At 39.3% G+C, this 12,503-nt stretch overlaps 1 protein-coding gene across 12 annotated transcripts in view; it reads left to right on the forward strand.

The window, feature by feature from the left end:
- The window catches only part of RASAL2 (RAS protein activator like 2), a 362,968-nt gene that overhangs the window by 210,529 nt on the left and 139,936 nt on the right, over window positions 1-12,503 (forward strand). Inside the window, exon 1 of one of the 12 annotated variants that reach the window (XM_045048596.1) lies at window positions 8,012-8,518. The exons of the other annotated variants lie outside the window; for them this stretch is intronic. Within the exon in view, the coding sequence (XP_044904531.1) occupies window positions 8,506-8,518 (13 nt within the window). The 5' untranslated portion in view covers window positions 8,012-8,505. Of the gene's footprint in view, window positions 1-8,011; window positions 8,519-12,503 lie in introns of those variants that run through there. 12 annotated transcript variants of the gene reach the window in all.

Consider the following 12,503-nt stretch of genomic DNA (forward strand, 5'->3'; position numbering starts at 1 on the left):
TTGAGATCATGACTTGAAGCCCAAATCAAGAGGAGCCACTAAGGCGCACCTAGTTTGGCCTCTTCAAATAAGCCTTAATGTCAGCGATACGGCGTAGGGTTATAGGTGAAAGATGAGCTCTTGCAACTTAACTGTGTTACTTGGATTAGTAAATTAGAATTACACTTAATTTTCATAAGCTTTTCCAAGGCTTAGCAATGAATTTAACTGCTCTGATGTATTCATGCCTAAATAATACATTCAGGTATAGTGACCTGCCTGAGTTCAGGCTGCTCCAGCAGAGTACTGTAGACTGGGTGGCTTAAACAGCAAGCGTTTATTTCTCACAGTTCTGGAGGCCGGCAAGTCCAAGGCTTGGTGTCTGTGGACGGCCCTCTTACGGGTTGCAGACTGCCGACTTCTTGTACCCTCCCATGGCAGAAAGAGGGCACGGGTGGCTGTCTCTCTTATAAAGAACTAATCCCGTAAAGCTCCAAGTGCACATGACTTCTAAACTGAAATTGTATTCCAAGTTAAAGTCTCTGTCAAGTAATAGAAGAGGTAAATCCAGAAGGACGAAAAGATGACAAAGGGAATCCCCAGAATATTGGTGTAGTCCCAGAATGGCAATCATGTGGCTGGCTGAGGGAGCATCCGGTGATGAATGAAATTCTTGCTATTAAAGATGCAGCTTCATGCATCATTTAGAGAACTTCTTTACCAAACAACAGCATGTTTGGCACTCATAGCACTTAGTGAGTATTGAGTACAATTAAACATTGAACAACAAAGCACGATATGTTTTCAGCATTTTCCAATCCATCGTATTCTTTTAAATTTCATGTTTACATGTATGGGTATGATGTAAAATTTGAAATGTGCATCATGAAAGTTTTAAGAAATTTGGAAGGTTTGTAGGTGATAATTTTAATTATGCAGCAACTGATGTTATAGGTTACAGGGTGGTCCATAATAATCAAACTTCACAAATTCAAGCTAGAACTTCTCCAAGGATAAAACTATATTTTAAAAATCACTGCTGTGGCCTGACTTTCTCTTGCCAATGAGATGGAAACAGTTGTATTTATTTTCTAACAGGAGGGGGAAAGGGATGTCTCCAGTCCCCATGTGTAGATGTCCCTGTTCTTACTTGTCTGGATGGCCTCCTGAGAGATGTAATACTGAGAGTGTGATTCTGCCCTTAGTTACCAATGACTGTTTCCTTAGCAAATTCATTAATCTCTCTTGTATCTCTCAAGTTTTGTCACCCATAAAATACCATTCAAATATTAGACTTCCCTGAAATACAGCTATTTTTCCACCTACTTTTGTTGCCTGTCAATACGACATTTTAAGACCAGCTTGTTAAATACATTATTTCATTTTAAATTAGTTAAAATCCAAGGCGTTTGTTCTTTAAGCTTACTGTATCCTGGGGCAGATTTATCCTGTTAGTAGTAACCACATTTGAAAGTAGGTTAAAGAATAGTATCGCCACAGGGGGTGGCTCAGTCACTTAAGCATCTGACTCTTGATGTCGGCCCAGGTCATGATCTTGCAGTTCATGGAATCCATCCCCATGTAGGGCTCTGTGCTAACAGCGTGGGGCCTGCTTGGGATCTCTCTGTCCCTCTCTCTCTCTCTGCCCCTCCCTTGCTCATGCTCTCTCTCTCTTAAAATAAATAAATAAACAAAAAAATTTTTTTAAAGAATAGTATGGCCACAATAATAGTAAGTCTTGAATATGCCAGAAACTAAGATCTTTGTTTTTATTGGAATTTATTGCTGTGTCACTGAAACAAATCTCTCATAGAAGATTTTCAAGTTTTTTATTGGTAGTGAACACTTTTTTTGTCTTTAGCTTCAACAGTAATAAATTTAGATATCAGATTTTATTGCCAAGAGAAAATACGTTATCCCTTGTGATAGAGGAATTTGGCTTGTTTCAAAGCAAAGGGTAAATCCTTGCATGTGGTATTTGTACTGCTGAACTGCATTGTGGGTTTTCTGCAGGGTCACTGTTTTGGAATTGATCATGAATTGATTACATGCCTCATGCTATAATTCTGGCACCTTTTATACTATTTGATTATGCCTTTTCTGAAAGAATATGTAATTCATTTCTTCTCTCTTTAAGTTTACTTATTTATTTTGAGAGAGAGAGAGCAAGAGAGAGCAAGCAGGGTAGGGACAGAGAGAGGGAGAGAGAGAAAATCCAAAGCAGGCTCCCCACTGTCAGCACAGAGCCCCATTTGGGCTTGAACTCATGAACCGTGAGATCATGACCTGAGCTGAAATCAAAAGTCGGATACTTAACCGACTGAGCCACCCAGGTATCCCTCTAATTGATTTCTTATAGTATAGACCGCATGTGTGTGTGTGTGTGTGTGTGTGTGTGTGTGTGTGTGTGTGTGTGTACACAAGGGAAAAAGAATAGCCATACAACTGAGAAAAGGGGCCCCTCATTCTCTGGAATCGGATTTCAAGATTGACTGGATATTTCCTGAGAACACACAATCTGGGGCCAAGTGATTGGGAATATCTCTCTTCTCCTCTCCTCACTTATTCTCTTCTGTCTTCTATTCACTTTTCCCCCCATATTCTAGGAGCCAGATAGATGTTCAGAAAACATTCCACGTTATCACTCAAACTTACCATTCTCAAGCCAGGAGCTGCTGCTCAGCGTGTGGGTAATATAGCTGTGTCCACTTGCTGAAATAAATGAAAAAGCACAAGTAGAAAGAAATTCAGTGTATCATTCCAATAGATGTATGTTTCATGATCTCTGGATTCATATACTGTGAAGAAAAGAGCCACGGCTGGTGATAAACCTAATCTGGAACAATATACAAGCTTTTTTATAAAATTGATAACATTATAGAAAATTTGGAAGAATACAGAGAGCTATAAAGAGGAAAAATAACAACCCCAAAATGCCACTTAAGGTAAATTTGGAGAAGTAGTTCAGTTCAATATACCATAGTGGTTAAGAGAAAGCACTCCAGAGCCAAATGAAGTGTGGGTTCTGGTTCTATCAGTTTGTGACCTTGGGCAGGTTACTCACTCAAACCTGTCTGTGTCTCCATTTCTTCACATGTAAAATGGGCAAAATAATAGCATTTATTTATTAAATTTTTTTTTCAATGTTTATTTATTTTTGGGAGAGACAGAGTATAAGCGAGGAGAGGCAGAGAGAGGGAGACACAGAATCTGAAGCAAGCTCCAGGTTCTGAGCTGTCAACATAGGGCCCGACATGGGGTGCAAACTCACCCACCATGAGATTGTGACCTGAGCCGAAGTCGGACACTTAACTGATTGAGCCACCCAGACGCCCCCCGCCCCCACTGCTTTTTTAAAATTTTATTTTATTATTATTATTATTTTAAATAAAAAAAAATAGGTTGTTTACCTTAAAATTCTTTTTCCTAGTGGGCGCCTGGGTGGCTCAATTGGTTAAGTATTTGACTCTTGATTTCATCTCAGGTCCTGGTCTCTCGATTCATGGGATCAAGCTCCACATTGAGCTCTGTGCTGACAGCATGGAGCCTGGTTAGGATTCTCTCTCCCCCGCAACCCCTCCCACTTGTGCTCTCTCTCTCTTGCTCTCCCCAAAATAAATACACATTAGAAAAAAAAGAATTCTTTTTCTTGTGAAACTGCTGTTAGAATCTTCTAATTTTTTCCTTGTTTTTTTTTTTTTTTTTGATGTGTTTTTGACTTACCTCTTGGAGTTCTACTAGATTTTAGCTTGCTGTAGTTAGTTGTAAGGGAATAATGGAAATTGCGTGAAACTGAATGAACCTGAGGCATGCAGTAGTATTTTAAATTACGTAGTACATGCAAATGTTGTGTTAGTGGTATGCTAAAGATGACTGTACCATAACGTCTATGCCTTCTCTAAGTGGATTTGCGAATTTTCTTTAAAACTAAGACAAAAATGCTACTGACTATATTTTCTGGAAACTAATATGTGCAGTATACGGGGAAGGTGGACCAATAGTACCTCAGTTGTGATAGCGGATTAGCTTCACAGGAAATCAACAGGCCTCACAGATAATTGTATTTATGTTTTGAAGCCCCTGAAGAAAATGAGTTTTTGAAAGCCTTTTGGAAGTACAATTTAAGCTGTCTTTTTAAATGAAGAGAGACAATATCGCAGGCGCATCCTTGGCTCTCTGAGCACATTGGGAGATATTAGCCATTAATATCCAACTCTATCCCCAAATGCTTTTAGTTGTTCTTTGTTGTTTATTAATGGTTTTTTTTTTCATAGAAATAGAAGTGTTACTTTTGTACCTGTAACATATTCTTACCCATATGATGAAAGAAAACTAGAAAAAGATTTGCTTGTACTTTTCCACTTGAGTTTAGCTTATTTTTCTTCGAAGTGGGGTCCTATTCATATGAGTGCCTGGGTATTAGGAAGCCGACTGATCTTTGATTTTACCTGCTCCCTCCAACGCTTCCTCTCTGCCAGTTGCCATTCCAGGTAAGGAAATGCAGGGCACTAAGCTGCCGTGGCTAGAAGAGCAAGGTAGAGCTCTCCTGCTTAGCCAGAAGTCTGGGAAACATTGTGTGGCTGTCCTACTGGTCACTTCGTGGTATCTGCCTTTTCTAAACACTTACAAGTACTTTGCTAAACCCTACGACTGACTAATAGGCCTTCAAGTCTTTATAATGCTTTTTTATCAGAAGGGAAGGGTATATGTATGTGTGCTTGATGTGGGCCCGTCCTGTACAAATAAACTGAAATAAAAATTAGAATTTCAGAAGCACTTCTGAAAAAGTGGGTGACCTTAGTGTTTGTTGTTCCAATTATAGACAATGATTTCCTTTTCTAAAATGAACTCTGGAAAGAATGCAGTGGGAAGACCACAATATCAGAATGCCAGTCTGGTTTGTGGGGAGACCTTAATAGAAATTGGGTTTATGGTTAGAAGCAGCTGTGTCTCTGATCACCTGCTGTTCAAAGGAGGGAGCACACACATATCGGCTGGTGTATACCTCAGCTTGCCTGCTGCCGGCACGTGTTTGTGCTTGGAAGAGGAGAAGATAGGTGTTAACAGGGATTTTTTTTTTGTTTACTTGTTAACTTGTTTGGTAAGAAGTAAAACTGATGTGCGTGTCATTTGTAATTATGTGCGGTTAGCCTCCATAGTAGCACAACACATGGCCGTGGGTTCACAGAAGGTGAAAATTACTCCAACAAGCAACTTCCACGGATCAGGATTCTACCTAGTGCGAGTAGGTCCTAATTAGCTAAATGATGAAATGACTGTCTTCCCTTGATATATAATTCTTCTGGCTTCACGTAGTCACTTGAAAGCATACAAGCCTGCGATATATTCCCTTACATTCTTGTTTCAGCACATGACATATATAGTGCTAGGCTCTGGCATCAGAAGGTAGGTAGGTGTGCGTGTGCTCCCTGTCCTCAAGATACTGCAAAGTCCTCCTGACTTTAGATACTTATAACAGGTTTGATAAGTGAGATATATCCTTTCATCCATCTGTCCATCCGTCCGTCTTTCATTCCTTAAGTACCTGCTAATGCCAGACCTTGTTCTAAGCTCTGTGAATAAGCCAGAAATAAGACAAAGCCTCCACTCCCCACCCCCACCCCCACCCCCACCCCCACCACTCCCCATCTACCTCACATTCCAATGGGGAAAGAGCATTGAACATCAGTACATAATATAATGTTAGGTAATGGTGAGGGCTATGAAGAGAAAAAATAGTGCAAGGCATAAAAAAAAGTACAGGGGAGAATGTGATCAACTCTGAGTAGGAAATAAGGTGAAGAAAATAATTTTAGGGGCGCCTGGGTGGCTCAGTCGGTTGAGCGGCCGACTTCAGCTCTGGTCATGATCTCGCAGTCTGTGAGTTCGAGTCCCGCGTCGGGCTCTGTGCTGACAGCTCAGAGCCTGGAGCCTGTTTCGGATTCTGTGTCTCCCTCTCTCTGACCCTCCCCCATTCGTGCTCTGTCTCTCTCTGTCTCAAAAATAAATAAACGTTAAAAAAAATTTTTTAAAAAAAGAAAAGAATTTTAAATCTGGTTGAAGGATAAATAAGAGTGGACCAATTTCCTGTTGTCAACAGTGGTTCTCAGATTTAATCAGGTATAAAAAAGTGCTTTTTGCAGGACACAATAATGTGTTGTTATAATTAACCGTCAGGTATCTGAAAATGTCATTATTGATCTGAATTTGAAATCACGCTAGGCTTCTTTAAGGTTAATTAACAGTAGCAGGTTCTAACATTTAAAAATATGCTTAAGAAGAAAAACCTCACGCTTGAGAAAATTGTATAGGTGAACTTTTTCTGTCATTTGGGAAAAGATTCCTGTTATTCTGTTTTCTCATCAGAACAGTAGCGTTGTTCAGTAGCACAGTCTGAGAACTGCACTGTGGTCTGTTCATCGAATGGACAGTCACCTGTGTGGGAAGAGTTGGGATTCACTGTCTCTTGTCGCAGGGAGCCCTTGCAGAAAGCTATTTCCAAGGGCTCTGGCTTGTTTTTATTGACCTGAAATCTCTCTGCCTCGTAACTTAGACCTCGCTGTCCTTAGTTCTAACTCTCGAGTCAAATTATGGGAATAATGATCTATTTCTTAGAAATATTCATAGAAATAACAAGTAAAAATAATTTCAGAGGACCTTGCACAAGATTAAGGTCGATTATAAATGACAGTCAATACTGATAACATTGTGTTGCCTCTGGGGAGAAGAGGGTGCAGGTTGTCGGTGTGTTGTCATACAGGGCGAGGTGGGAATCTGTGGTCTGAAAGTCCTCCTCGTCAGAGCCATAGTTTGTTCCTTTCTGTATACCTTTTGTTTATGCCTTTCTTTCTCTGTGAGTCTTACCTGAGTAGCTTAAAAGGAGTAGTTCATCTGAAGTAGAAACAGGAAACCAAAAGTATAGGCAGAGGAAAATGCAATCTTAAGACATTAATGATTCTTCAAGGAAGATGAGACTAGATAACCAAAACCAAATTAGATGGTGTTAAAGTAGACTTTAAATTTAAGTCTTTGGGGCGCCTGGGTGGCTCAGTCAATTAAGCGTCCGACTCTTGGTTTCAGCTCGTGTCATGGTCTCACTGTTTGTGAGTTTGAGCCCTGCATCGGGCCCTGGGCTGTCAGTGTGGAGCCTGCTTGGGGTTCTCTCTCTCCCCCCTCTCTCTGTCCCTATCCTGCTCATGCTCGCTCGCTCTCTCAAGGTAAATAAACATAAAAAACAAATAATAAATAAATTTAAGTCTTTTTGAGATTTAGGGAGAAAAAAAGGACCATACATATTTCACACAACCTATGTATATTTATAATACGCATATCTCTGAGTACATATGTATATCTAGATCGCAAGTGATATATTACATCTAAAATATATATATAAATGTAGCTGGATGGAGTATATGTCTTTCTGTGAGCTGTTTGTTTAGTGGTAGATAACAGATTGATACTGTGCTCTTCTCATATCTGTCCTGTTCCTCTGTCTGGAGTGGCAGGTAGGATCTGCTCAGCGATTCAAACTGTGAGTATTTTAATTGATCAATCGTGACCTGCTAACCTCAGCAACTGAGCAGCTGCATAATGTGTTAGGTCATCATACCAATTATTAAGATTACATCATTGACCTGCCTTCCATTTTTTTGGAACATAGCGGGGGAAAAACCCTAGATGTATGTCGGACTTTAAAATAAGTTGAAATGATGACTAAGAACAGTGATATCATCTATAATTTCATCACATCTAGTTGACTTAAGTAGTTAAGAGCCACTCAGTTTATACAATTACTTTTTTCTTTATTTTTAAAGTAAAGTACCAGCTTAAGAGCTGAATGAAGGGTTTTAGGGATATACAATTTTTCTTTTCTAAATTTGAAATACTTCTGCTGTGTTAGGGTGATCTACAGAGTGAATTTAATATAGTAATATGTGCATTAGCAGATATATACTTCTATGTACACTACATTAGTTCTAAGATATTTACCCGGTTTGTGTACTTGGAAAGGTTCATGTTTTAATTCATCATAAAAACATTCAAAATAAAAATCTCTGAAATTTGTATTATTTTTCATTTCCCTAAAATATGACAGATTTTGAAATAGATTGATTTTTAAAAAAGAAGTCTCTTTTTTAACATGCAGCGATGCACACATCCACCCTACTGCCCCTTGGGACAGAAAAAAAATGAATTTCCTAGCTTGGCACGTCCATTGCTTCTCCTGAAGTAGATTGCCCGCACCCAGTGCTGCCAGAAGAGGTGCAGTGAGTAAGGAAGGGTGCCTATTGTTTAGTGCTCTGTGGCAAAAGAACTGGGGAAAAGAAGAAAAGGATTAAGTTTGACTGGTGTTGGCTCTGGCTTTTCTGCATTCCAAACCGTCTGAGGCACAGAGCGAGAGCAAGAGAGAGAGAGAGCAGGAGCGCCAGCCAGTGCGAGCATGGGCGAGGACAGGATACAAGTGTTTTGAGTTTCTGACTGGCATGCCGGAAGGATCATGTTAGCAACACCCAGAAACTTCGCAGAATGCAGACCCCAGGTAAGAGCTCCTCGAGTCTGTCTGAGTCTGAAATTAAGTTTGGATATATTTAAAGGGAATGTGGAGATTTATTTTTATTACACAGACGCAGTGGCTGCTAACCTTTATGATTATTGGCTTTAAAGAAATAGGTGGGCTTTCATTCCTGTCGGTTCACAGGAATATCGTGTGGAGGCTCTCGGCATGCCAGTACAAAAATCAGCACAAGACGAGCCATTTGAGAAACTAAGATAAATTAAGAGGGCAACGATCATAGCAAAGTATTAACAATGCAGCATTTATTTACTTGTTCTTTTAATAATTTGAAGTGGACTCTTATTCTGGATCTTACCCAGAATTCTTTATGAGATGTTAAGATGACTGGAAATGGATGCAACTCGTTTCTCTCTGAGGAAGACAAAATATATTGACCATCAATAAGAACTTAGCAGTCTTGCTTGAGTCTCAGAAGCACGTAAACAAATGTGTCATTCAGAAAGTTCAACAGGTTGGATCCGTACATAACAGTAGAGCGTTCAAATGAGAACTTGGCTTGTTCTTTCTGCCCAGGGTAGACTTTTAATATCTTTTGCCCATAGATGACAAGTTAGGGTCTTTAACCAGTTAGCCCACTGAAAATTAAATCTGAAAGAGATTTTAGAGCTCATCTAGAGGCCAATCTCTACATTTTCAGTAAGAACATCGAGGTCTAGGGGATTTAGTGCTTGCTCAAGATCACAGATGTAGAAACAGAATTGAAATGAAAATCCCTATCTCCTGATTTTCAGTTTACTGTTGTTATCATGGTACCAGTTACAGTTAGGTTTTATATTTTATCTGTGCTGTATCTGTCGGCCTCAAGTGCCATAAATTACTGCATAAATAGACAAATGCATCCTCATAAACCTAGATTAAAATCTTGTGGGAAGGAGATACTGGGGGCTGGATGTCATCAAATCAATACTAATATCATGCTCTTGATCAAAAATATATAACAAAGTATCAGAAAAAAATGGCTTTCAGTTAAGGAAAACGGCTATGATTTACATGTTGTTATATACGCAGTTACATAGCTGTGGCATATTCTGAATATTTGTATATGAAATTGAAACTCTTTCAAATTGACTTTCGTATCTCTTAAAGACTCTAGGACTTAGCAATTTCCTGTATACTTTAAGTTAGTAAAGGTTGTATCTAATTTTTTTACTCGTATCTATTACTAGAGGCAAGAAATCGTTCCATGTTCACTGCCTTTCCTGTGTTTATTTTTTTAAATGTGAGACAACAGTTTTAAATTATCCAACAGTTTGGACCGATCGCTTTCTTATCCAAGGCCCAGCTCTGTTTCTCTCCATTTAAAAGGGTCCTCTGTTACTTCACTTCATGAATTGCGTGTTAGAGGATAACTTAAGTGGAGAATCTCGAGAGTCACCACAGACAGTGAACATCTGTCTTCATACATTTTCATTTCGTCCCTAAAAAAGGTTGCTGCCCTTTCCATTTTTGTGCAGACCATTGTGGGCTTGAGAGAGGCCACACTATCCCTAGTGAGCTAAATAGTAGAGATAGCCGCTGTCAAAAGGGTCCGTCATGGCTCTTAACAGCTCCTGGGAACAAGTTAGCTCCATTTGGCTGTAAGCACAGTGCAAGGATGTGGCCCTTTTGTGTTACAGCCTGACCTGCCCATTCCAGTTTTTGACTGGGCCTGTGTGGTGATTTACAAGTCTGTGTGGGATGAGCAGTAAGTTGTAAGGAATGGTTTCATTACCGCTCTCGGCTATCGGAAACCAAATTACAAAGTCCCACCCAGTGGGAAACAAGAGACGGTTTGTCTTAGTGCAGAATCCATTATTTAAGCACACTGTTTATAAGAGGACTTGATGACTGTGAACATGAGGACATAATGCTCTACCCAGTTAGCAGTGCCCGTGTGGTATTGCACACGGCTGGGATTCGTCTCTGGTCTTTTATGCTTCGTGGAGTATGTGAAAGGGGGTTGCCGTGTAGTGTGTGTGTGTGTGTGTGTGTGTGAGAGAGAGAGAGAGAGAGAGAGAGAGAGAGAGAGAGAGAGAGAGAGACAGATACTAAGATGGACATTTGGCCTGAGTATATTTCTCCATGGCAGAAACAGTCAGAGGTCATTCATCTAGTGCTGGTATTTTACTGACCTAACTTGAAAGAAACTATTTTATTAACCAAACTAACCATTCTAAAACTCACTACCGTGCCTTAGAAAGAGAACATATTAGAAGGAAACACATATTCCTTTTTCTCTGAATACAGCTGTAAGATTATGCATGTTTATACTTTCTGTGTTAAAGAAAGGCAGTCATAAGGTGCCCATTTTATGACTAAAGATAATATCTAAATGGAAGTAGAATGGGTGAAGTGAATTGAGTAGCATGAGAAAAGAAACTCTCATATGGATGTGAAATAATTCTCTTTGGACCAGTGTTTTCTTGAAGGCAGACTCATTTTCACTCTTCATGGTTTTTCCTTGATACTGATTTCTTTAAAATGTTTTTTTCGTGAGGGCGCCTGGGTGGCTCAGTCGGTTGAGCGTCCGACTCAGCTCAGGTCATGATCTCACAGTTTGTGAGTTCGAGTCCCGCATCAGGCTCTGTGCTGACAGCTTGCTCAGAGCCTGCAGCCTGCTTCAGATTCTGTGTCTCCTTCTCTCTCTCTGCCTCTCCCCTGCTCATGCTCGGTCTCTCTCTGTCTCTCAAAAATAAATAAATGTTAAAAAAAATTTAAAAAAAATGTTTTTTTCGTGAAATATATATCTCTGTCTCCATAGAAATACAGTTCATATACTAAATTCTCAAAGTAAAGAGCCCTGTAACATAGCTATGACATTTGTCATAATTTGATTTACAAGATTGGCTCTGGGTGATTAAAACTTTTGTCTCTTTCAAAGGACTTGCTCTTTCTCCTTTTTCACTATAGTTTTTTTCTACCTCTTAGGTATAATTTTGTGTTTTGTATCCCAGTTAAAACCTTAAGAATGAAATCTTTTCAGACAAAAGTGAAGACAAAAGACAGACCAAGAGCAAGGACTTGGGGCTGGACATGCAAAATGCTCTAAGTTGTCAAATTAATTCTCCACTCATAAAAGTTACCTGATTATTCACTCAAAACTCTGGGAATCCTTTTATGTATACAACATGGATGGATTTCCCCTTCTGCTTCATTCTTGACCTTCACTAGCCTCTGGAGAGAAAAAGTGTTACACTCTGGTTTTGTTCTTTCTGTTCTCTTCTGTTCTTTTATGTTCTGGTGCTCTCTAGGTGTTATTCCTGGTGGTTCTTGTTTTTAGTTCCCTGTATATCAGTTTTAATAAAGAAACAGGTGACTATTGTGAAATCAAGTTCACCAGATTCTTACACTTGAGTTACGTAAACTTCCTTAAAATATGTAGTTCTTAGTGCAGAGAGGGAAACAAAATGATTATGTTCTGTTGTTTACTACTGAACTGTGATTAAAAAAATGAGTCATGACTCAGCAATATGACTTCTGTTATAGTTGTCGTCGTCTTCTTCTTCTTTATTTTATTTATTTATTTATTTTTTTGTGCTCATTGGGATTCAGTCTACCAGATTCCACATTTAATTATGGGTATGATCTCAGCTTGTGTTTGGAAGCCTTAAGCATTGCCAGTGATAATACTTTCTTTGTACATACTTGACAAGTAGGAGAGATTTACTGAATCAGTCATAAAAATTCAGATGAAGGTCTTTATCTTTTCTAGTGTCCTCCTTGTGCCTACTCAGACTTTACCATTCAGTTGAATTAGGAGTACTATGAAGTTAAACACTGGAAAGAGAGCCAGTGAGTTCTTACCAATAATTTGACTCTGTAGAGAGTCTGTATTTCCGTCATTCTCAGGTTTACGGTATTTTAGGAATAAATGAATTGCTGAAGCAGCAACTTGAAAAGTTATTTTAAGTTACAGCAGTCCTGTTCTTTGAAGAAGAAACTACCTGGTCCTGCTTGCTCTTTCTTGACA

Source organism: Felis catus, chromosome F1, assembly GCF_018350175.1.
Source record: "Felis catus isolate Fca126 chromosome F1, F.catus_Fca126_mat1.0, whole genome shotgun sequence".
In the NCBI taxonomy this organism is placed as follows: Eukaryota; Metazoa; Chordata; class Mammalia; order Carnivora; family Felidae; genus Felis; species Felis catus.